Here is a 25,825-nt window from a genome sequence, read left to right on the forward strand (position 1 = left end):
CGCTGGTGAAGTTCCAAGGGAAGCTTAGAGTCTCACTGCAGATTACTCCCAGATACAATTTTAAAAGAAATTCTCCTAAAACGTTAGTGGTTTAGTCTTCCTTGTTGTAATGTTTTTGCTCCGCGATTTGACTATACAGTTATGCTGTTTAGGCCAGCAAGTCCCTTTTACTTCTTTAAACTCGTTTTATTGCATTTAAACGCTTTTAGTTGCTATTCAGTTGCTTTCATAGTCTTTTATTCCTAGGTTTTACTGAGTGTATGTGCAGCTTATTTATATAAACGTCAAACACAGCAACTGAAGAAAGCGGAAAAGAAACACGCTTATCATGTCTCGGTTTAACCTAAAAACCGCGCTGAACCCCTAACCAGCCTAATATAATCGGCCATCGGAATCGTCGCTTTAATCCAACCAATCACGAGCCGAGCTGTCCATATGACTTTGGCAGCTCCCGGCGTTCAATGCGTAGCCTGCGTTTCCCTAAAGGCAACACAGAAACGCGATGGTACAAATCTTTGAATAGGAGCGTTGCTGGCTGGGAAATGCAGTCTTTTTAAAGTGCTTTATTATCGTCTGTGTACGCCACGAACGTAACGTGAGGCAGAGAGCGCCGCCTTTCGACTTGTCCTTCTACGCGCATGCGTTGTTGTCTGTGTACGCCACAAACGTAATGTGAGGCAGAGAGCGCCGCCTTTCGGCTTGTGCTTCTACGCGCATGCGTTGGATCCTGTCTGGCAGTTCGACTCTTCTGCCCCATCCCGCTGGTCAGGCGTAGAGACTCAGTCGCTCCTGCCCCTCGCCATCGCTCGCGCTCCCTCGCTCGCTGGGAAAATGGCTGCCGTACGCCGCGCTCGCAGTGACTCCCGCTGCGTGGTGCGTTTTTCCGACCGAGAACTCTGCTAAGTTGCCTCGCCCTGCTTGCTACCGCTCGAGAAAGGGAAAAGAAACAAAAGGCGGCCCGCGGCCGTCGGTCAGCCGCGAAGGAGAGGCGGGAAAGAACTGGAGGAGGAGGCCGCCTTCGCTCGAAACCGCCAGCAGAGCGCAGCCTGACGAGAGCGACCGTTGGACGGAGCGGCCTGGCAGCAGCAGCAGCCTCGGCATGGTGAGGGGGCGGGGGCGTGCTCGAGGGCCATCTCGCGCGGGGGGGGGCGGTTCTCCGACGCTCCGCCCACTGGCGTAGATGGTTGGAGCGCTTGTTGGATTCGAAGCCGTTTAAAGGCCAACTGCCTGATGGCTCGAGCGGCTGGCGTTGCGCTGAGTTTATAGAAAACGCTCTGCTTGGGCTTTGGGGTCTGTCGAAGGGACCTTGACTCTCGAAACCTGGGAGATCTTGTTGGACTATAGGGTGCTAAAGCAGCTCGCGTTTCATTTGACCCTTTTGGGCCACTCCCTGACAGACTACCTTGGCTGAGGATTTTCCAGTCTGATATATCGTTTTCATCCTATTTTGTATGTGCCTTATATGCTATGGACCTGGATAGCCCCAGCAAGCCCGATCTTGGAAGCTAAGCAGGGTCGGCCTTGTTTAGTACTTGGATGGGAGATCCAAGGAAGACCAGGGTCTTTATGCAGAACCAGCCAATGACAAAACCACCTCTGTTAGCTCTTGCCTCGAAAACTCCAGCAGGGGTCAGTTGCCATAAGTCAACTATGACTTATGGCACTTTTTATCTGCACCATCACCATGTGTCTTACATACGGTTTTTCTTGTCACACCCTTGAATTTTGATTTAGCTGGTCAGTGTAATGATAACAAAGGCTTCTATGATTCTAGCACTAATTTCTTGTAGTTAGGGTCTTATAAGAAAGAGTTTACCCCATGGACTAACAAAATATTTAGATATCCTTGGGTATCTGACAGTCCCTTTTAAAGCTTTTTAAACAAAAAAGTTTCTAACCATTTTGTCTCTTGTTTTTCTTGCCTTCCACCTTTTCCACTGATATAAAGTATGATCAACCCGCATGCATGACCAAATGAAGGCTGTGCCATGTATCCCATTTTCTGATACTATGATAATTGCATTGGTTGCCTAATCAGTGTGGCTGAACTTAATTAGACATTAAGGTATATGTATATTTTCCTACACTGAGATAATGTAGCTGTTTAGAACTGCTCACCTCTAGCAACCCATTTCCTAGATTTTCTGTATGATTTTAGGATTCTTATGCATCTAATGAATCTTCTCATTTATATGATTTATTCTCTATCAGGCAGAAGGTGAAGAAGATTGTCACTCTGATGTGGTAAGAACAGATGATAATGAAAGGTCTGGAGAAGCAAATCTTCAGGTATGTCTGCTACTCTATGCTGGGACAAGGGATGACCTCGCAGTTTGTTTTTTGCTTCATATGTCCTACTACTTGTTGGTACCCTTGTCCCAGTTTAAGCTTATGTGAAGGAATCCTTAAATAGTTATAATGTGCCTAATTTCCTGAGCTAAAATAGCATAAAGATAGGTGTTTGAGGTAACATTACAGGCCCACTGAGACAGTAGAGTAAGTGCTTATCTTTACTTCCCACTGCTAATATTATTGATCTAAGGCAGTACATTCATTTCTACAAAATACCTGTGGGATCACATTCTTAAAAGATGTAAATGAAGAAGAAAAATAAGCGTTGAAAACAATCTTTCATGATCTGGCAGATGAGCCTTATCAAAACTTGCTTGAATGGATTTTTTGCTTTGCTTTTTTTATTGGACTGTCACTGGTAAGGCAGCTTGAAGACAACTTAGATTTTAATTCATTATAGAGTCTCCTTGTTTCCTTATCAGAGCAGTAAAATGCTGTTCTATGAAGCTTAAAAGCCATTCTTCAAAGAGGAATTATAGTATGATCTCCCTGCAAGTATGTGTTTCTCTTTAGGGTGTTACTATTTGGGCTAAGGCATCTTAAGAATATGCAGGATTTGGAGTCTATTCTAATGATGCTGCTGTTTTCTTGCAGTAAACATGAAGGTGAACAGCATGCAGTGTAACCATAACTATAGCTAAGATATTTTATGTCCAGTTTGCAGCATAAAACATTGATGATTCAAGAGGACTCCATATGCTAGATGAAAATTTTACTTTAAAGGATGCTTGCTAAGTCTCCAACATTTCTTAAAGTATTTGTACAGAAGAAGGGGTGGGAAAATATTTAGAATTCTTGGGTGCCCAAGTCTTTTACAATCTTGTTCAGAGAACACATGTAGTATCCTAGGTTGACTGTATAGTTAACATGAAAGGTGTTAGATTGTTGACATCAGATTGATGCACCTGCTTTTTTGATACTCTAGTTTCAGTAAGACTGTTTCCAAACTTGCAAATTTGACTTGTGAAGGTTTTGTAATGTTGACATAGGAGCTTCTTAGTCACTCACATCTACAGTGCTAGCCTTGGATAAGGTAGATGAATTCACAAATTGAACAGCCACATATCAGTTCCTATCTAGGATAAATATGCCCTGAGGTAAATAATGAAAGCAAATAACTCAATATTTTATTCTTTGTTACTAAGGAGAAATTATTTTAAGCACTTGTCACTTGTGACAAGCACATCATTTAACTTCTTGTATGTAGACATGTCTGCCCAAATATTGGACTTAGTTTCTGGATTTCTAGGCAGAGCTCCAGATGTTCAGAGCAAAGTGGATGTTTGAACTTACCCCAGGGGTGGGTTCTACTGGTTTGGAAACTCGACCCTGGAGAGCTTCGGCAAGAGGGCCTTCAGTAAAGGCTGTAGATGCCAAAGAAAAGCAGGAACTAGCAAAAGAGGAAAAGGTAAAGAACTCGATCTTCTTAAACTATAACTTTTTTCTGCAGTGAGCTAATAGAATGCTTTGTAGGTGAAGCATGCAAGGCATGGACTAATTTTTCTACTTCTGTCCTTATCAGTATGTCATCTTTTACTATCTACTTTTATTTTTCTCCTAAATTGAAGAAACTATATAGGTAGCTATCAATGCTAGAGTATATGGAAAAGAGACTTGGAAATAAATGTTTAGAAGCTATTAAGCTACATTCCTAAAATTCTAGGATCTAACTTCACTGACAGTGCAATCCTATGGAGAGTTACACCAGTCTAAGCCCATTGAAGTCAATGGGCTTAGACTGGAGTAACTCTCCATAGGATTGCGCTGTAAGTATAGGGGACAAACATGTTTAGGGTATAGGTATAAGTGAGAAGATTTGATACTAAGGTAAAAGTAATATGCTATGCTTGCGCACTTTATACATGCAAATATATATAATTTATTCTAGAAATAAAGAGCATTTCAGTACTGAACATACAGAAGAACTTGAGTAAGTTGTCACTTTCTTTATAAGTAGATGGTTTGCACTTGAAAAAGGAAATGGCAAAAATTATTTGCCATTGCTATTACTCCTGACTTAAGTCTTGCTTCCCTTCTTCCTTGGGCCTTTGCATGCAAAGTCCTAAGAATTTAAACTTTCATTTATCCAAAATACTGATGATGTTAAGAGAACTTTCTGGTGTGTTGCTAGCTTGTGTGTTCAGATCTTAATTGTAAGACTTGATAGACATATTACAGCTGGAATATGCTTTCTCCAGCAGCTGTCTAGTTTGTTTGTTTTTTTGGAAATTATCTACCAGAAGCTTGCTTTCTTGCTTATCACTTTCACATACTTGCTGTAGGTGAAGGATGTAATTTCCAAGGACTTGGTATTTTTCAGTAGATATTAATATGATCGCTGTACTTTTGACCTACTGCTTCCAGTGGGAAAAGCTGCTGTAAAAATCCACTATACATACTATTCTAATATTGAGGTGATTCACTGTCATGCAAGAAGTTGAAATGAGTGATGCTAAAACTGGATAGATAGCTTGGTCAACAAAGCAAATATCAAAAGCAGAACAGCCGAGGTTGCCAACAGCTGGAGAGAAAAAATGCCCAGGCCCATTAATAGATGCTTAATGGAATGTTGTTTACAAGGTGATATTTTTCACCTCCCTTCTTAAAAGCCTGAACCACCCGTTTCCATACATTACATCTCCAGTAAAGAGACGGGACATCTTTTCTGTTGGCAACCCTAAAACAATATTAAGAGCTATACTTAACTATACATGTGAATAATACTTAAATTGTACTGTTTTTCATAAATGACAATTACTAATTTATTTTTCTAATTTGTAATGTACTCTTAAACAGTTGATTAATTTTTATGCAGGCAAGAGAGCTGTTCCTGAAGGCAGTAGAACAAGAACAAAATGGGGCTCTTTATGAAGGTAATCTATTTGCATTTTAATTCCACAACGTTCAGACCATAGCTGTTCATAATCATTGGCAGTTCTTGTGAAAGCAGCTGTGATAAAATAATTGCTAGAAGGAAGAAAACTAAATTTGATTGCGAGCTAGGCAGTGATCTTGCCTCACGGTATTGGAAAAAAAGACTGAAGACTGTTGACTATTCAGGGCTCCTCTCGTGATGTTTGAGAGGGCGTTGATATTGAAATGGTCAACTACATTCAAAACTCAGACAAGGGACCAATGAATTGGAAAAATCGAGTTGTTAGACTAACCTACCTCACAGGGTTGTTGTGAGGGCAAATAAATCTATTGTAAAGGACTCTGTATGCTGAAAAGTACTGAGAGCAGAATAATACATTGGCACCTTCTCATGGAATATTGGGTTATTTGTAACTGAAGTGATTTGCTTTTTCATTGGGACTACACCTGTATGAGTAGCTCCTGACAATAGAGAATCAGTGTAGTGTACCAGTTACTGTCAGATTAGTTCAAATCACCACTCAGTCAAGAAGGGTATAGTTTATCTTTGGGTCATTTCTAGACTAGGCTGAGGGAAGAATCTCCTGGGGTGGTTGTGGAAAGAGTTTCTTGGACAAAGTGGGATAAAAACAAGCTGGATGGATTATAGAGAGGAGTTGGAAAGGATCTCAAATTCCAGTCTAGGCAGGGATAACATGTACACTGCTGCAACAAAGTAATGGAGCATTTAGTTATATTTAGAAATCTAGCATCTGCTGGTGTCCGATAAAGTTTATTGGCACTGGTGAAGTTGGTTTCATGGTTAAATATCTAACTCGGTATCTGACATGTTTTAATGTTTATGCTTCAGAAGAATTTATCTTTAAGATTAATAGGCAGCTGCTAATTAGATAACTTGCGTGATTTACCAACAATATGGTGTGACACAAATTGATGTTGTGGTTCAGAAAGTATGACTAGTTTAAGCACAGCTGATGTCATCTTTTCTTTTTTGACTGCTTAGATCTATCAATTAAATCAAAGTAATACAAAGAAAATCTTACCATTTAAGAAAGAAGTCATAAGCAGTTGTATATCTAATATTTGTGAAATATAGGCTTATTCTGTCAGCAAGTCCCTCACTTGTGTAAAGTAAGACTTACAAGTGAAGTCTGTTTTAGACTGAATAAGATTTGTCCAATCATTCATTTTCGTCTTCTCTCATAATGTCCTGCATGTATTTACCAACTTCATAATTGAAGAAGCAGTGTTGCTGTCATGTGGAAGGCCATTATCAGAGCTCATAGGAACTAGCAAACTTCTATTTGGGATAGGTTTATGGACCCTTGTGGTTTGTTATTAGACTTTCTGCCTACTTTGGAGGCTTCTGTGCAGCAATATAATTTGTCAGTAAGTAAATGCCTATTGCAGTCTCAGTGCTGGACAAAAAGCTCATTCTAGACTTTTAGAATAACTGTTTAATAAAGAACTAGCTTTGCTATTGTACATGCTGTTGAAGATTCAGTAAACAATGCTGTAATTTTGTTGCGGGGGTAGTATTTGCAGTGCAGTTAATCTGCGTTTACTGAATATTCTCATTAGCACGAGTCAGTGTTAACATAGGAAAGAATAAGAACGAGGTGTATTATACTGAGTCAGACTATTGGTCCATCTAGCTCAGTATTATCTACTTTGACTGGAAGTAGCTCTCAGGCCAAAAACGGTCTTTACCAATACTTAGTACTGGAGAAGCCCAATGAAGTGTTGTTCATTTTGTAATGTTTGCTGTATTTGTCTGTAAATAAAGAAACTTTTCAAAATCATGTGTGTAAATATTGCTGGAAGGTGTGTAAGAATGGTTAGGAAAAGTATTTAGGAGTGGAAGATCCCTTGGTCTCTATAAGAATTGAGGTAATTGGTGGTGATTCACTAATTGGTAAAAGTTTGTATGTATTGCTGAATGCTAATTTTTACATTACATACCTTATGTGGTGGCCAACATCATTTCTAAGGGCCAGATATAGCTCAGATTATCCCAGTTGCTCGAGTATCTCCATATTTATATCATGCCTGTGTAGTTTGGACTATGTGGTGTTACAGTTCATGTGTGGAGTGTTGCCATCTTACAAATTTTCAGCAGCTTCAGAAAGGCCATTGTCTTTTAGTAGTTGCTCAGATATCCCTAGACAACTTCATTGACACCAGGGCCATGTCAGAGTTAAGTCTAGTATCAATTTACCTAATACATTTTTATACTTCCCTTCCTTCAGGAAGCTCACACTAGTGTACATGTTCTCCCTTTCCTATTTATGCTTATAACAACCCTGTGAAATAGGTTAAGCTGAAAGGAAATGACTGGCCCAAGATTGTAGAGTGAGCTTCATGGCAGTCTTGGGATTTGAACCCAGATCTTATTTTAGCACTCTAACCACTACCCCACTTAAGCCAAACTTGGCATGTTTAAAATTTTGCTTTACTGAGCTATGTCATGTCCAGATGATGGCTTCAGAAAGTCTCCACCACCCTTCTTCAAATTTAGCGTGTTAGCAGAGACCTGTATTTCCTCTGTTGGAAGTGGGAATCATGGAGAATGAAGTTCCTCCAAGGTAGAATCATGAAGAAATATTCCCATGTATTCCAGCTGTAAAGGAGTGCTTGGGCCTTAAGCCTGACACACTTGTTTCAGAAAGCCCTCTCAGTTGCATCTTCTGTCCTGCCCCTTTGGGTAAGAGGGGAAAAAGAGCTGACAGGTTGAGACCATTTCATATTTGGTTTCAGGTTTGGGTGCAAAGTGATAAGATTTAGAAGGGTACCCTCTGGAAGCAGTTGAGGGTGCCTAAACTGGAAGAGTTTATTGTTAAACAGTCCAGTTCAAAAATTCACTAGTCCCAAGTAGGTTTTGCCAACAGGCCTGATGAAGAAAATGTCCTGCCCCTTTAATGGAGATTTAAGATGTGGCAATAGGCAGGGAAAGTGTTTCATGGCATTTGGTAAAACAAAAAAAACCCTACCTGGTAAACCATCCCATTAACCTTCTGTTAAGGGAGCAGGACTTTTTTCCCCTCCAGGCATTTGGTAACCTAGTTCCAAGGCTGCTTTGTTCACCACGTTTATCAAGAAGTAAATCCCATTCACATTAGTAGTTGCTTTAAGTTAGGTATGTTTCACAATTGGATGTGAATCTCCTCCAAGGTTTTCTGTAGTGACCTATGATTCTAGTATGTGAGGGCAAGAATGTTCTCTGCATCGTCCTGAGGTGTCATTGATATACTGAAACCTTCATACAGCATTGTCAACTGCCTGGAGAAAAAGGCTTAATGCAGTGTTACTTATCAGGTGCTGTTCCTTATGATGAGCTCGAGCTGGCCATTTCCACATATTAAGTTTTTACTAAAGGGACAGGACATTTTTCTCCATGCCCCTCTTGCCATTTTACAGCCTGAACAGATTTATCCAGCTAGATAAAGTAGGTAGTTTCTAAATGCTGGGTTGAAGATTGTAATAAGTGAAAGAATTTTTTAGACTTGAAAATTTCATCCTTTATTACGATAGAAAAGGCCTCGTGCTGAAAGATAAAAATTGGAGAAAAAAGTTTTATTTTGAATGTTTTATTTTAAGTTCTGTTTAGGAACACCATCTTTGTATCAATTGTGGGAATACTTGCAAAACATTTAGACAAGTTAGATTTGTTCTTTTAGTATGCTGTTTTGGCTTATATGAAAATAATCCAGTACCTTTTCATTATCATTGATTTATGAATAAATGTGAATCCAGCAGTCACCAGTCATGTCACACACACAAACACACACATGTTTTTTGTTTATTGTTTACGTAATCCAGCCAGTTCCATATCTTGCTCAATTCAAGTTTTGTTAACTTGATACCTGTCATACAAAGTCCATCTCGTACAGAGAAACATAATTTATCTGTAGAAGAATATAATAACTCAGGTGTCTATAGAGTGACATTCTTAAGTACAGTTGCTGGGAAGTTAATCCCATTCAGTGGAACTTACTTCTAAGTAAACTTTTTTAATCAGATCAGGCAACTGGAGAATCAAATTTTACTAAAATGCATTTCTCTATGTTTTATGGTGGCTTGGCCATGCAGAAGGTTAATAAAGTTGAATATACTGTACCAGATTGAGGTTGTTCAAAAAGTAGTGACATTAACATGGTAATTTCCCCATCATGAGCATATTTCAAGTCTACATTGCAATATATTCCTCTACATTGGCCACATTCATTCGTCCATGCATTTCAGATCAGTATTAGTTCTTAAAAAGTTACTACTGCTGTGTTCATAGTTCTCTGCTTCTTTGAACAGTATTCCAGCTGTCCCATTTCACAAATTTCTCTTGAAACCCCTCCTGAACTTCAAAAAGAGGGTATAATGTATCAGTTACTGTGGTTCAAGCCATATCAATTTAAAAAACTTCTGCTCGGCCCATAGGACCAACTGAGTGGTCCTTTGGAACCATTACATTGATTGGTACTGTAACACTCAATTTAACTGATACTGATGAACTTTAAGATTGGCTTCTCCAAGGAGAGGCAGATAGGGGAATTGCAGGATTTGAGTCCTGTAGCACCTTATAGACCAAAAGATTTTTAGAGAATGAGCTTTCAAGAGTTAAGGCTGCTTTCATCAAATACCAGATAGGGGAAATGTGAGCTTCTCATAAGTATCTACCTATTTCCAGATCTTTACTGAGCCAGAAAAGAAAACACTAGGTGCTCTGTTTCCAACCAACACAAGGCACATGTCTGTGTCTCAATATGGTCATTACTGTGGGATCAGTGGAACACAAGGGACCTTGATGCCGTTGATTTGGGTCCAGCCACATTTTCAATTGGTGAAAAAAAAAGAGGAATACCTTTTGACCACCAAAAAGAGTGGAGATCATAGGTGGTACCTATGAGACAGGAGGACTGTAGTAAGGAAGGAAATTAAGATTGAATGAAAAAGGCTGGATCCAACCTGTTTTGCATAAGGTCCTTAGCATGTTTCTTTTATCAGCTCAATAAAAATGAGTAGTTCATCTGAACGATAATGCTTGGACTACTGATTAAATGACTTCATGAGCTTCAGTCACATGAGTTGAAACCCCTTGTCTTACTCTAAGAAGTAACCGTGCAGTCCTTAGCAGAGTTATACCCTTCTAAGTCCATTGAAGTCCATGGAAATAGAAGGGTGTAACTGCTTAGGATTGCCTTGTGAGTGGATTTATTTCACTCCTCAAGCAGATAGACTGTTCTTAACCAGATTTCAAAGAGATATGACAGCCTCCTTACTCCATGGGAACACCTGGTATTCATTCACATGAACTTATGCATTTACTTGTTGGGAATAAGCAGTGTTTTAATCAACTCCTGTTAGAGTTTGCCAGTTCTAGTAAAAAGTTCAAAATAGTCGATCTTTAACAGGTTGAAATTACGATAAGTGGCTTTTATATTAATTTAATATGCACACCTCATTCTTTTTTAAGTTCAGGATTTGTACTTTTAATAATATTACAAAAATAGTATAACACAACCAGAATTGCATAAGATTACTAGTAATTTTAGAAGCACAGTTTGAATAGCTGTCTAGTAATGTTAAATATAATCTAAGTAGACACTACATTTGTTTTTAGCTATTAAATTCTATCGCCTGGCCATGCAACTGGTTCCAGACATTGAGTTTAAGATTGCTTATACCCGATCTCCAGATGGTGATGGTGTTGGGAAAAACTAGTAAGTATAGCATTTATTATTTGGAGAACTAAGATGCTAAGTGGAAACTTAATTCCAGTGCTTGATCTGTTATAAAAAAAATAAGCAGATACGTCAAACTTAAATGTAAATAATCCTTACAGATCAAAGTCTTAAGCAATAATACTTGTTTAATTTCTGACATCAGAACTGGATTATAACTTGCATGTTTCACAGAATAATGCATTGGCATTATCAAAAAATTCAAAATACTGTTTTCCATTAGTAGAAGCATGCTATTCATTGAATTTAATAAATGGGAATTACTTCCAAGGAAACATGCCTAAGAATTTGCTTGAAATATGAACATTTCTCTCGGTTCACTGTAGCAAACAACTGTAGACATACAGCTTCTAAAGTAAATGTAAAATCACTCGTAGGGTAGAGACGGCAGCCTGATTTTCAGTCAGCTTTTTAAGTAATTGCATTGTACGGATCCGTCTTTCTGGAAGAATGACCATTTGGTATTGCCATTTAGACCATTACATATGTTTCATTGCATGATGTTAAACATCTGCATTTTTAAATTTTCAGTGTTGACTTAATAAAAAGTAAATAACTTAGATTTCATTATTTATTGCTTTTCTGTACTACAGTGCTTCTACAGCTGCAGTCTTGTGCTTATTTTCCTAGGAGAAAATCCCATTGAACACAATAGAATTTAATTTCAAGTAAAAAGTTATTGCATTATCCTGTTAGACTACTTGTCTAAACTCAACAGATCCTAGTATTTTATATAACAACCCTTTCTGCCTTCTTCCAGACCCACTAACTTTCCTACCTTTAATTAAACCAAAATTAAAATCAGAGTATTGTAAGAATCATTTGCTTATTGTTTTAAAATGATTGTATGGTTTCTTTTACTACTGAACTACATATTATACATATTTATCCCCCCTTAAACTTGAAAAGCTATCTCAGCAGGGTAGCTGGATTAGAAGCAGGTGGGAAGAGTGCTCTTTCCCACCTGTTCCCTCATTTGCTCTCTGCTAATTGCATCCTTCAGTCAGCTCCCCAACCTTCTGGTGCATGCTTGCTTGCGTATATTATTGTATTTTTTATCTTACAAAGCTGTTTAGATATGGCTTGTTGCTCGTCACTTAAAAGAAAGTAAATAGATCTAACTTGGGGTATGGAAAAATGTATTTATAAGCCTAATTAAAGCCAGTTACATTTTAATACAATCCTAGATCCATGCAGCACAGTTCTAAGGATCTTTACTGAGAAATAAGTCCCGCTATATTCAGTGGGTGTTACTCACTCAAGTGTGTTTAGGATTGTAGGATTAAAGCACTATGGAACAATCCTTGAGATATTCTGCAACCTAAACATTTAAACTGTTAGGACCAAGTTAGACATAGCATCTGTATTAATTTTGAAGTAAATCTACTTGAATTTAATATGATTTATGTCAATAAATATGATTGGAATTTCATTGAAGTCCATCATCTGTTTCATGCTTTCCCAATCTCAAGTTACATTTTATTTCTCTAGCATTGAGGATAATGAGGATGATAGCAAGATGGCTGATCTTCTGTCCTACTTTCAGCAGCAACTCACTCTTCAGGAATTTTCCATCAAATTGTGTCAGCCTGAACTTGATGTGAATCAGACCCATATTTCAGGCAAGAGAATATTTTAAAAGCAAGACATTGTAAATAATGACATTTTAGCTGTATATATTTTACTCTGATTATAATCTAGTTATCACTGAGATGGTAAATGTGAATATAGATTTTTCCACTTCAGTCATCAGGCAGTGTTAGAAATGTGAAGACGGGGTTGGGAGGGGGAAAATTGGGGAAACCCTGTGTTTTTTCTGAGGACTTCCCCCCCCCCCCCAGTTTTTCTGATGGGAAATTGTGAAATTTTGGGGAACACCGAAAACAAAAAACTGAAATATTTTCTCTCTTCAACTGAAAAACATGCTTCTCTTAAAAAACATTTTATGCATTCCAGATGCTTAGCATGAAAAAGTCAGAGGACTTTTCAGTTTTTCCAGTTGGAAATTTGGGAGTACTAAAAATACGTAAAATGGTTTTGAATCAAGATTTTTATTTCACCCAAAATATATAATATGAAAATATCCAAGGACGTTTTTCAACTTTTCAAACAAAAAAAGGTGGGAAATTTAGAACTCTGAAAAAAACTCTTCTGACATTTCAGTTCTTACGTATACTGCAGACCCAGACTATGTTTTCAGTACTATGTTTTTGTTTAAATAATACTGGCAACAATTAATATGCTATAACATGATAATATATTATTAAAAAGTTCATTATTTTCAAATAAACTTTAATGTGATATCCAAATATGCTGGTAGTCTTACCTATAGTGACTATAACAATGTTTTTTCCAAATACTACTACCTTTTTTTACTACAGAACTTGTTTTCTACCTTTAACTTTCATTTTTCCCCAACTCATTATTATTATTTATTTAATTTATAGCCCGCCCTCCCCACAAGCAGGATCCGGACAGGTTACAGCAGTGTAATCATACAAAGATAAAAACATTTAAATATATTTAAAATACATTACAATCAAAACCAGCAATATGAACAATCAAACCCAACATGGCAGCCTCATCCACTCTTCCCGGCACAGCATAAACAAAGGGGGGAAGAGGGGGTACACCTCATGATTTCCACTGCGACTTCACATATGAGGGTGCAGGGGGTTATATGTTAATCAGCTCAAGATGGCGGCACGGACAGAAGCAGGGTTGTTAGTAGAGATGGACATGAACCGCGAAAAAACCAAACCATGCAGTTCGTGGTTCATGGTATTTTCATGAACCAGGAACCATGAACTTCCACAAACTGGGGCAAGTTCACAAACCAGTTCATGGTTCGTGGGGTTTAAATGCCCCTTTCTGGCCGCTTAGCAGGAGCAGGGAAAAGTGCATTTAAACCCCCAGATTAGCTGCTTGTTGAGGATATCCCCGACAAGCAGCTGATCATTTAAATGGCTACTCCAAGCGGTGGGGAAATGGCCATTTAAACAGCGGGCAGGGATTGGCTGGCCGGCCAGCCAAGCCTCACCTGCTCTTTAAATGGCCATTTAAATGGCTTGGAGTGGCGGAGAAATGGCCATTTAAACAGCAGGGCTTGACTGGCCGGCCTGGAACTCCTGGCCAGCCAGCCAAGCCCCACCCTCTCTTTAAATGGGCATTTCCCCACTGCTCCAAGCTGCAGGGAAATGGCCATTTAAACAGCGGGGCTTGGCTGGCCGGCCAGGAACTCCTGGCCGAGCAGCCAAGCCGCGCAGTTTAAATGATCAGCTGCTTGTCGGGGATCTCCCCAACAAGCAGCTGATCCGCAGGTTTAAATACCCCTTTCCCTGCCGCTTTGCAGCAGCACAGAAATAGGCATTGCTGTTTAAAACGAACTAAACAAACCAGTAGACCAGTTCGTAGAAATTTGTGGAAACGGCTGGTCCGCGAACCATGAACTGGGCAGGTTCGTGAGGTTTTTTTTTGGTTCATATTCCGGTTCGTGCCCATCTCTAGTTGTTAGCTCCTGCTGTTTTATGTTATTTTAAAACATTTCCCTGCCATTTTAATAGTATCAACGTAAGGATGTTTATTTTAATGCTGGTTTTATACCTTACTCTCATATGAAGCTAACTACTCTAGGGGGTATCCACTTGCAAAGGATAAAGTGTAAGCTGTAAGTAATAAGAACAAGGAACCTGCAGGACACTGAAAGCTGCAAGAGCAGAGAAGAGTGGAAAAGGCAGTGAGAACGCTGAGAGGGAGAACGGTGCAGCGTGGTGTGGCCTGGCGCTGAAGCCTTGTGGCGTGGTGAGCTTGCCTGACCTGCCCGACCTGCTGCCAGCTATCTGATTGCCCGGCTGCTGGGAGGGTCTCCCACGTGGAGCCAGTGAGTTGGGACTCAGAGGCAGACGCAGAGGCAGCTGGTTGCACACTATTCTTAACTACTCAACTACCTGAACGCCAGGGGCTTGGAAGGGGCCTGAAATTCGAAGTTTTCCTGGGAAGAACTGGAAGCCTTGGGATAGGGGCGCATTGAGGATAAGAGGGTGTTTTGAAGAAAGTACATCTTATTACTGGCTACCCGACTGCCTGAATGCCAAGGGCTTGGAGTCCCCCTAGGAAGAACTAGAAGTCCTGGACTGGACGATGTGTGACAATAGGACAGTGTTGGAGAGAAGTACCAGGAGAATTATTCTCTCTAGGAGAAGCACCCCAGTTGCTTTTTAGAACTTGGTTGCCCAGTGCTAAGTCGACTACTGGATGGGAGTGAAGGGCCAGGCAGGTGCTGTGCTGGAGTGGATGAGAGAACATGCTGTGGAGACCACCAAAACTGAAACTGAGCCACAAATGGGTTGGAGGGGGAGTGAGAATAATGTGTGAGGGTCCTGAAGCAAGCTGTATGGTACTGATGCCGGGCTTGCGGGGGTTGGGCAGCGGGCATGGTGTTTCTGGTGCCTGTTGCCCCCCCCCCTTTAGAAACTAGACCAATTTTGTATGGACCTGGAGTCATTGAAGCCGTGGGTTACCAACTAAGCTGGAAATTAAACTGCTCTGCCTGTATGATGGATAGACCTATAACACTGGTTTCCTTATTAAATCTGGTTGGGTAGCTGTGGGATTATTGTCAATTGTAATTGGAACCTCCTATAATGTTATTGGGATTTGTATTGTGGTATGAATGATTGGTTGAATTTGGTAACTTTTGTCCCAGGAATTGATGTTTATCATCTGTGAATGCTACACTGGTTGGCTGTAGATTACTTTAACCAGTGGTGTCACTATTAATTGCAGGAGTGATTTTGAGTATATTGTGTATTTATGCTGTAATTAATTGAAACTCTTTTTGGAACCTCACAGATGGCAGAAATTAAAATAAGTTTGCTAGGGTAATGTTAGCTGCAGCAATTTACAACTCTTTCTCAAGTATTGGGTACAGTTTCAGTTTTTCTTACAGAAAACTATGACATTTGTACTGTGATATTCCAAATAGTACAATTGTATATGCTGAGTTATAAACAATGTGTTTTATGTTGTTAAATCAGTAAAAGAAGTTTAGATTTGAAAGTAAGCATAGCCAGTTTTTTTCATGGCTTCCACATTTTCAGAAATTTTAACATTGCTAGGAAGGGCCCATATAATTGCATTTTAATTGTTTTTATTTATAGTCTGGTTTTCTTACTGATCCTCCATTTAAAAACAAACCTGTATATAGAAAATTAGCATGTTGAGAAGAATGCTAAACAGAATTTTTTTTCATTACATTAGTTTTCCAAATAAATGAATTAAGCTCTTAAGGAAATCAGAAGACCGTGTAGAAGGAACTAGGCTGGAGTGTCATGATCCTTATAAGTCATTCTTGTCAGAGGGAAGGCAGGGAAAAATCTTCATCCTTCAGTGTCTTATGCTGATTACAGCAGCAGCACAGCAACCTTTATTGGCATAAATCTATGCTGATTGGGTATAGGATTTAATTCTTTGTTTAGGTCATACTAAAGGCTTTGTACATCCATTATTTAATAAAATGTCAGGCTTTTTTCTTTAAAGAATTTTCACCATAACAAATTGCCTTTAAGCTTTTCAGGAGCTCCAAAGTTTGCCATGAAGGTGAAGAATGCTGTTGTATCAACACGAAATCAGTCAGTTGAATGATTCTAAGATAAATTCCAAAAAATAATTAATTTTGATAACAATTACTTAAAACTGGCTTGGGGGTGTAATAGATAATAACTTTGTTGTTGTTGTTGTTGTTGTTGTAGTGCTGCCTATGGAGGTGCTGATGTATATTTTTCGATGGGTGGTTTCCAGTGACCTGGACCTGCGGTCTTTAGAGCAGTTATCTTTGGTCTGCAGAGGTTTCTATATTTGTGCCAGGTAAAATAAATCTGCATCACGCAAGGCACTTTCTTGTGTTGATACTGATCTGAAATAAATAGTGCAGAGAGAGTGGATGCATGATTCTTTCATTAATGTACAATGGACAGTCTTAAATACTTTAACACTGTGATTCTGTTAGTTTCTGAGGCTGGTTCTATATATGCTGGAAAATGTGGTACAACTGAGCACTAGAATTTTGAAGATTTTTAACATGAATGAGCATTCAAAATTACATTCTCCATATACCATGTACATTCTGCCACCTCATTCTTCTACATGTGGAGGCCAGGCATGAGTCATAGTCTACTGACAGGAAGAAGTGTAATATGCAGGATGTTATTGACACTGATGATAAGAGTTATCACCATTGTTAAAAGACATTTGGGAAGTTTATGTCAGTGTAGTTTTCCTCATTCTTTGGGATAGTCTATGAGGATAATGGGTTGAGAGAAAATCTGGAATGCTGTGGTCAGTGAGAGTAATGTTTTTGTAACTGAGGGAAGAATACAACTCTTATTTCAACAAGTAACATGTCATTCATGAGTGGCATCTTCTCTCTCTGTACTCAGTTATTTTATTGCCTCTGTTGTCAATATTCTTGTGTGCCTTGGTAATAAGGTTGAGGTTTGTGCTTTCAGGTTATACTTCTTTTCTTTCCCTAAGGGACCCTGAAATCTGGCGTCAGGCTTGCTTGAAGGTTTGGGGCAGAAGTTGTAACAAAATGGTTCCTTATACCTCATGGAGGGAAATGTTTTTGGAAAGGCCTAGAGTTCGATTTGATGGTAAGGCAAACTATTTTGAAACTAGACTATTTGAATTAGCAAAAAAAAGATAGAACCTTGGTTCATTATAATATTTCAAATTTCAGGAATATTTTTAGTCATGAATATACTCAGGGTAACACGAAATGGTTATGGCCATGAGAATATAGTGAAAGACTGACATTTTGCTTTCATGCCCCTAGAATAGTTATCTTCTGTGCCCCCCCCCCCCCGGACTTACCTTTAATCCTAAACTGCACCATGGGATCCACTTTAGAGCTTTTACAGAATATGCTGGGTTTTTTTCTGTTTAGGGTGACTAGATGCTAAGATAGATAGAGATCTTATTTCTAGAAGGTTGTACCAATTTCCACTAGTCCTGTCCCTTAAGACTTGAGAAAGCCCCCCCAAATGATGTGTGGGACTTAATACCAGAGAGGACCACTACATTAAAAGCCCTGCCAAATAAGACTACCATGTAAAGTAATTGTATAGAAAAGGATGGAGATCATTGTGTAATTTTGTTTTAGAAACTCTACTAGTTTGTAAGTTTTCAATGAATTGATGTAAAGTGCCAGTGAGAAAATTCTCACTTGATAAATCTAGTATTGGAACTCAAGAGGATCACAGAACATGAATTTATGGATGAGTTGTTCACTGTATTTAATAGGTGTGTATATCAGCAAGACAACATACATACGTCAAGGAGAACAGTCTCTAGATGGCTTCTATAGAGCATGGCATCAAGTGGAATATTACAGGTACAACCATGTAAAATGAGCGAGTTAATTATTCCTCCCTCTTCCTATGTAGACCCAAATGCCATAAACGGGTGCATTTGAATGATTGCAAGCTTACCAGGATTTGCATGAAAAAATATAAGCATAATTACAGAAATGGTTCCATAATGATACTATTAAGTTCCGCAAACAAGATCTAAGATCAACAGTTTAATTGAGCTTCTGTAATTCTTAAATTGTAGACATGTAGAGCTGTTCTAGAGTATGTAATACAAAGCTAGAGATGAAGTTCCTTTTGGATCAGCCTGACATCCTGGTCTTAAATATTCTTGCTGATATGCCTGCTTGCATTATGATGATAGTTCCAGCGACACTTGTATTTCATCTGCTGCTGATTTGCCACATTCTGTTGCCAAGATCCAGGTGTTTCATGGGGATCTTCTGATTCCTTCAGAATCCCCTTTCTGATCTCAGCTGCCCTGTCACTCTTGAAAACTGTGCCTTTGTGAGCAGGTTCCAAAACAGCAGAAAAAGCTGTGCGTAAAACAAATCAGGCATAGCAGTGCTTATACCGAGCCACATGCACAGGGCTCACTGGGTTCCTGCCCTTTTCTTCTGATACACTGTTAAATGTTTCTTGGAATATTTTGATTGATTAATAAAGTAAATAAGATAAGTATCTGTTTTCAAGTAGATAGATGTAAAGAATATCTAGAAGTGGGTTGATGTTGGCTTTATGCACCATTATGTTGGTGAATAAGGAGGAAATCTATGGAAGAACCTGTTTCCAAGGTTAACACTATTTAACTTTATAGGTACCTGAGATTCTTCCCAGATGGCCAAGTAATGATGTTAACAACTCCAGAAGAACCTCAGTCTATTGTTCCTCGTTTACGAACTAAAAACACAAGGTGTGTAAAATTTGCACATGTTGTAAAAACAGCCTCCCAAAAGTATATACCACACTATACCATCAGTAGTCACAGTTTCCAAGGATAAACTAAAATACATATTAATCAGGTAGTCTGAATGTTGCAGCCGCAATATGTACTTCTGTGTCTGGAAGAAATACCTTTTAACTGTCTTCCTTTTAAACTATAGAACTGATGCAATCCTGCTTGGCCATTATCGCCTTTCCCAGGATACAGACAATCAAACCAAAGTATTTGCTGTAATGACAAAGAAGAAGGAAGAGGTATGTACAAATGAGACATTAATACAGCAAGGAAACAATGAATTATTTGAATGAAAAGTGTATCTTCTGACTCTCACATTCAGCTGATTTTCTTAAAGTACTTCTTAAAAAGCATGCACATTGCTTTTTAAATTTCTCTTAATTTAAAAAGAGTGTTTGGTATGATGGCTGCTTAAAGGGAAACTGCCTTTTGATGTACTTGACTTCATTTGTCAACTGCTTTTCAGATGCAGTAGGAAGTTAATAAACCATTTAAAGACTCCTTGGAGAAGTTACATGAAAAAATATTCCACTATATGGTCAGAAGATAATGGCTTCTGTGATTTCCTATGGATCAGAACTTGCAATTTTTACTTCTCTGCTTCCAGAGTGATACCCTGAACTAGAGAATCAGTGATTGAGAGTGGGGGAGGGGAAGAGATCAAGGGATAGGAAGCAAGTAGAGGCAGTGGGGAGAAGTTTGCCATGTCTTCATTCCCCCCCCATACACACCTGTGTACAATTGTTGCAGGTCCCACTTGCAGTTTCTTAGTACAAATTTTGTATTATAAATATGTTTCTATATTTCTTTTTAATACAAACTACAGATGAAAGCATATCCATTTTCCTGTAAAATAAGCGCTTTACTCACACTGAGTGGGTGCTGATTTTCAACCCAGATAGTCCTTTGATAATCTAATTTTCAAGTCAAGCCATCATATGGTGACTGGCTTAGAACCTGTAATATTTTATACACATGAAAATACATGGACTGTGTAATCATTATCCATTCGAATTCTTACACCAGTTTAGAAATCATTTCTGCAGCTGCATATTCTTGACAGCTTTTTTCTGGTTCTTGTATAGAAACCAATTGATTACCATAAGTACAGATATTTCTGCCGCGTCCCAGTGCAAGAAACTGATCACAGCTTTCATGTAGGGCTACAGCTGTGTTCCAGTGGACGCCAGAGATTCAACAAACTCGTTTGGATTCATCACTCTTGTCACATTACTTACAAGTAAGTTTAAAGGGGAAGAGACAGAGTACTGTTTGGTCAGGTAAATAAGAAATCTAAGACTATTTTCTGTTGACCCCATTGCAGTCCCACAGACCACTTTGGATTGATCCCATATGCTTGTCCCTCTCAGCTGTCTAGACAAACCATATTAAGTGAAGGGGCTGCATTTACTGATGTGGGCTCCATGATTTCAGGAATCCCTGGATGGTGGATGAAGAAGCTTCCCGTCCCAGCTTGTTCTCTCAGTAGTTGCCGCTTGTGAAACTTTTTTCCGTATGTGATTGTCCTTCAGTGGATTGAGGGTGAATGTGTGTAAAACTAAATGTTGTTCCTAAGAATCATCCATCTTCTCAACTGTGGGGAAAAAAAAGAAGCTTATTTTTATACTTTCAGTTATCTGGGTTTGTGGATAACATTTAACTTTGTTTTAGTTGAAATTGAAAAGTTGGTTGAAGTGTATGAAAGGGATGCGTTCTGTTCTAAATCCTAACAGCATATTGGTGTAAAACAATTGTTATTTGGCAGTAATTTTCTTTTACTATTAAGATACTGCATGGCTAGTGAATGTGACCCATCGTATATCAAACAGTAGTATTTCCCATGGAATCCTGAGAATCGTGGTGTTCATTTAAAATACAGATAATATTTCATACACACAACTTCAGAAAAAAGAAATGAGTATGCATGGTTTGCTTCTGTTCAGTTCTCAGAAACCTAGAGAGGATTGTATTCCGTGGGACATGGGTATTAAAAACTTGAGAGCTGTGTTGCTGGATCAGACCCAGTCTAGTCCAGCAGCCTGCTTTCAACACTGGCCAGCCAGACACCTCACAGGACTCACATGCAGGGTATGAAGATGACCATTGATCCTGCTGCTTACTTTTGCCAGTAGGAGTACTTCAAGGTTCATGGGTTGTGATTATGGTTTTATTTAATGGTTAATTGTTGACAGTAGGCATACCCTTCATGATGATTTACCTCCTTTAAAACATATAGATTATGAATTTCCTAAGTTAAATAATGTGTTGTGCATATATATTTTATCTGTTATTTAGGGCCCATGGATGACCTCTCAAATTTTCTAGTATTGGAGCAAGAGTGAATTTTTCTCCATTGACTTTCTTTCCCAACTGCACATGATTTTATAGGGCTTTTAAACATTCTCTCTTTACTTGCCTGTTTGTAATTGAAAAAGCTCCAGACTTTTCAGCCTTTCTTATAGGGCTGGTGCTGTAACCCAGCACCATTTTAAACTAATCTTTTTGAATATTTTCCAGTTATGTGATTGTCTTTTCAAAGGGAAAATTTGAAGGTTAAATCTCTGTTCTCAACACATCTTTATAGTTTGCTGCATCTAAAAACCTAATGGCCTCACGGGTTGGCTCCTGTGGAAGAGTTTCTATCCACGGAGTATATCTTCCTCACTTTGCCCCTTCTGCTGCACCCCTTCCCCCTCCCACCAGTGTTGCTCCTTAGAGACAAGGGAACTCAAGGGATGGCATAAAGGGGGAGTCAGAGGTTTGCCATGGGGGGTGGAGTTTGTGAAAATCGCCTTTGCCTTCAGACCATTGAAATCCTCCATGAGATGCAACCCGCTGTCTGCAAATTCCTTCTTTAAAATATGAAGTGGGAACTCTTAATTTTACCAATGAATAAAAATTTGCCAACAAAATAAGGCTTGTGAATTTAAGAAGCAGATAATTATTTGCATAATACATGCCAACTATGGAATGTGATTTTTTTAGCCTTCAATTCTAGTCCCTAGGCCTGTGAGAACATTAAAGTGTGAGAGGTCATTGTATTATTTAGTGTTGCAGAAGTAAATACAAGCATTTACACAGTTGGAACAACAGAGAATATGCTAGAACTAGAGTTGAGAGCACCAGCATCAAGTTCTGGGCATGCTGGACAACTGTGGTTCCTTATAATTAAATGAGGCCACTGTTGAAGACTGCTCTTTTTTGCTCTATTTTTTTCCTTAGACCCTCTATTACTCAGCATGGGGAAAAATCTGTTTGAAAGATAATCAGTATTTGCAATTTATATAAATTGTGCAAATTAACAACTTTGCACAAACTCTCTCATTGTGCATGATTCTATATATTCACTATTTTTGAGTAATTTATTCTGCTTCTCCTAATCATTGGGCTGTATAGGGCACAGAAGCCCCACCATTGACAACTGGAATTCTTATTCAGAAATTTCTCTGGCTTCTGGGGTTTTACCAGTTTGATGTATGCTGCACACAATTTCAAGCATAGCTTTGCAACCATAACCTTTAGAATCTTTAAAAAAATGAAATCTAAGATTTTCAGGGAACTGAAATCTTAACTGAGTACTGCATTCTGCACTGTCTGCAGAATCACAGCATGATAAAGTCTTGTTGATAAGCAACTGATAAGTTTTCCTTGGCTCTAGGAGCCAGCCCCAACATTTAGAAGCCAGACTTATTTTACAGTCTTCAAGGTTTTATATTTTGATGATCATATTTTTAAATCATTGCTACAACAAACCCTAAATCTACACTCATAGTTTCTTGTAATGTTATTAAAACTATTACAAAATGGTTGTAATATATGGGGTAGCCCTGGTTGTCATCACCACAACTGAAAGCTAATCTCTAAGCTTAACCTAAAGACCCCTTCCTCGATTTCATTATTGCTTTAAAAAGCTCAATTTCATTCAGTATTGGATCCATTAAAGAAAGGAACTGGCTAAGAAGTTCATTTGCCACCACTGAATAGTGTAAAGTTAACAATTACAAGAACTTCATGCAGATGCATTTTTATGCCACATGTCAAAACACATTCTGATGCAAAATGATCAGAAAGCTTTGTACTCCTCCTGAGGATTGTAGAGACAAGCTACAATAAAATCACTGCTGAAAATCCTAGTCACCACAACGAATGTATAGCCATAGCAGCCTAGCATCTGGAATTTGTTAAATCCTCTCCTACGCTCTTAAGCGCAAATAATAGGTTGACAAAGATAGGGAGAGGTGAGACCTTAACATGTAGTTCAGTACTTTGCACAATCAAGACGTTGAGCAAGCCTAATACATTTTTGTAACATTTTCTTGCAGGTCTAGTGGTGAGACTGCAATCTCTTCTTTTGACATTGACAAGATGTACACCCCTTTGTTCTTTGCACGGGTGAAGAGCTTTACTGCATTTTCAGAAAAGCCTCTCTAAGGAGTTCACATCTCTTCTCTTACTCTTGCATGAAGAAATTACAGCAAACAACCCTTAAGTTATAAATGTGTATATATATATATATATATATATGAATTTTATTTTAAAATGGGGGATCTTTTTGGAAGAATATATACTGGAAATACATTTGATTTGGGGTGGCTGGGTTATTTTATTGGTTTGAAGTCAAGTTTACATGTTATTTTAACTTGTTTATGTTGTGAAAAGACTTTGATAACAAAGAGGCATTTTTACTGTGTCAGTTTATGAGAAGATTTATAAGCTGTTCTCTCTCCAGCGTAAGGCTTCATCTGCCTATGCACCTTAAGTTCAGGAAACATTATAAACCTACTGCTGTACATAAGACATAGAATGCGTGCTTTGCAGGGAGAGGCTCAAAATGTGAAGAATTTGTCCTACATCTGTGTGTGGCCTACAGGAATGGAAAATAAATGTTTACTTTGAGTACCTGTACTTGGGTTGCCTTTCAAGAAGTGAAAGACTTCGGTGTAATCTGCAGCCTTATGAAAAATTAACCAAGGACAAAGAAAGCTTGAAGACGTTGGAAGTTCCTCAGATACCACCATTGATTTGGGAATTGTTTCAAATAATCGCCCAAATGGTAGGTTTTACGTCTTAGAGGATGGAAGATAAAAAGAGTGGTAAGAGAAGGCCGGCTGCATTTGGAAAATGGCTGCCTTTCTCTGTTTCTTGAATCTGAAAAAGGACATCTAGAGAAAGGCAGCAACTCCTGGATGGTGTCACAAGGAAGATGTCATGCTGCAACACTACAGACCACTGAACTTAAATGTGCGATTGAATTGAGTTATGCAAATGAGAATAGGGCTGTACTCAAGTATGTTTGTCTTTTGTTTAACTCTTCTCCTAACTGTTAAGAATACTGCAAGCCCCCTGGGTGTTTCATCACTAATTGCTTTCTTGGACTCCTACAGATGTTCAGGTACCGTGTGCTGCTTCTCCTGCGTATGTACCTTGGGAGTTGGATGCAAGTGCTGTATGATGCTTATCATAAATATGTACTTTCAATCATAAAAATAAACATTTCTAAATGTTTTTCTTCTGTCATGTTGTGTAAGCTTGCTTTCTTTATAATTCAACCTTTTTAAAATTATGACTTGCTTATTACTTTGTTTCATGCTTCTAAGCATTTCAGGATAATTATCTCATTTGGTTATCCCATTTTATGTGCATGGCCCATGTTAGGCAGAAAAAAAATGACTTGGTCAAGTTCAGCCTGAGCTTCAGTTTGGGGATTTGAACCCAGAAGTTTCTGGTTCTTGTCTAACATTCCTACCCACTACGGCATTTTGGCTGTTTAAAGAAAAAGACGTATATATGACACACTATATACAAATCATCTTAAAAACACTTGAGGCTGTATCTTAAAAAACCTAGACAATAGAATAATAGTTACTGTTTCCACAATATAAAGCCTTGGATACTTGCTAAGCACTTCTGAAACAGCAATCCTTAAATGCACAATTCCTAAAGTTTTGTTGTTATGGTCTGCTCTTGAAATCAGTTACTGTGATTTATTTTAGCACCCTGCACACTAGCTAGGATTTTTAAAAATTGAGTACTAGGTTATAAACAGCTTTTGAAACATGCCTAAGTTTTGTGTTTTATGGATTGCTGCTTTTTGAGAATCTCAAGACCAAAATCCCTTTGCACACACATTATATCCAATAATAAGGCTGTCTATTGCTGAGATTTAGTACTATTCTGAACTTGGTTTCTAAAATTGTAAGATCCAGTTAAATGACAGAAAATATAGGTCACCCAAGATTTACTAGCATGCTCTTATTTAGGAAAACCATATAAATATTACACATTTATAACACCACTAGCTTGATACCCGTGCTTCGCTACGGTATTTACGTTAAATCCAGTTATAATACTCATGGGTATGTAAAAAAAAAATTGTGGGTTTTTTTTAGTCAGTTTTGTAGTATAAAAGCATAGTGCCCAGTTGTTCCTAATGTAGTTCAACCTCTCAGTCTCTATTTTGGCATATATGTCAATCAAAAATTGACTGAAGAGGGAGCAGAAGTACACTAGATGGTTGATCTCCCCTTGCCTGACCATGA

General features: G+C 38.5%; 1 protein-coding gene across 4 annotated transcripts; it reads left to right on the forward strand.

The window, feature by feature from the left end:
• Nucleotides 1-698: 698 nt before the first annotated feature.
• Nucleotides 699-24,801, forward strand: FBXO9 (F-box protein 9). Of its 4 annotated transcripts, none has more exons than XM_054991277.1 (13): nt 699-1,102; nt 2,212-2,289; nt 3,602-3,760; nt 5,168-5,225; nt 10,841-10,940; nt 12,453-12,583; nt 16,712-16,826; nt 17,493-17,611; nt 18,261-18,351; nt 19,146-19,241; nt 19,432-19,525; nt 20,448-20,526; nt 23,609-24,801. In XM_054991277.1, the coding sequence occupies exons 1-13, from the start codon at nt 1,100-1,102 to the stop codon at nt 23,680-23,682; spliced, it is 1,197 nt and encodes a 398-aa protein (XP_054847252.1). In that variant the 5' UTR covers nt 699-1,099; the 3' UTR covers nt 23,683-24,801. The 4 variants fall into 4 exon arrangements, with proteins under 4 accessions (XP_054847252.1, XP_054847234.1, XP_054847242.1 ...); XM_054991259.1 differs by having other exon boundaries at nt 701-1,102; nt 20,372-20,526; XM_054991267.1 differs by having other exon boundaries at nt 701-1,102; nt 2,216-2,289; nt 20,372-20,526.
• Nucleotides 24,802-25,825: the final 1,024 nt, after the last annotated feature.

Source organism: Eublepharis macularius, chromosome 1, assembly GCF_028583425.1.
Source record: "Eublepharis macularius isolate TG4126 chromosome 1, MPM_Emac_v1.0, whole genome shotgun sequence".
Taxonomy (NCBI): domain Eukaryota; kingdom Metazoa; phylum Chordata; class Lepidosauria; order Squamata; family Eublepharidae; genus Eublepharis; species Eublepharis macularius.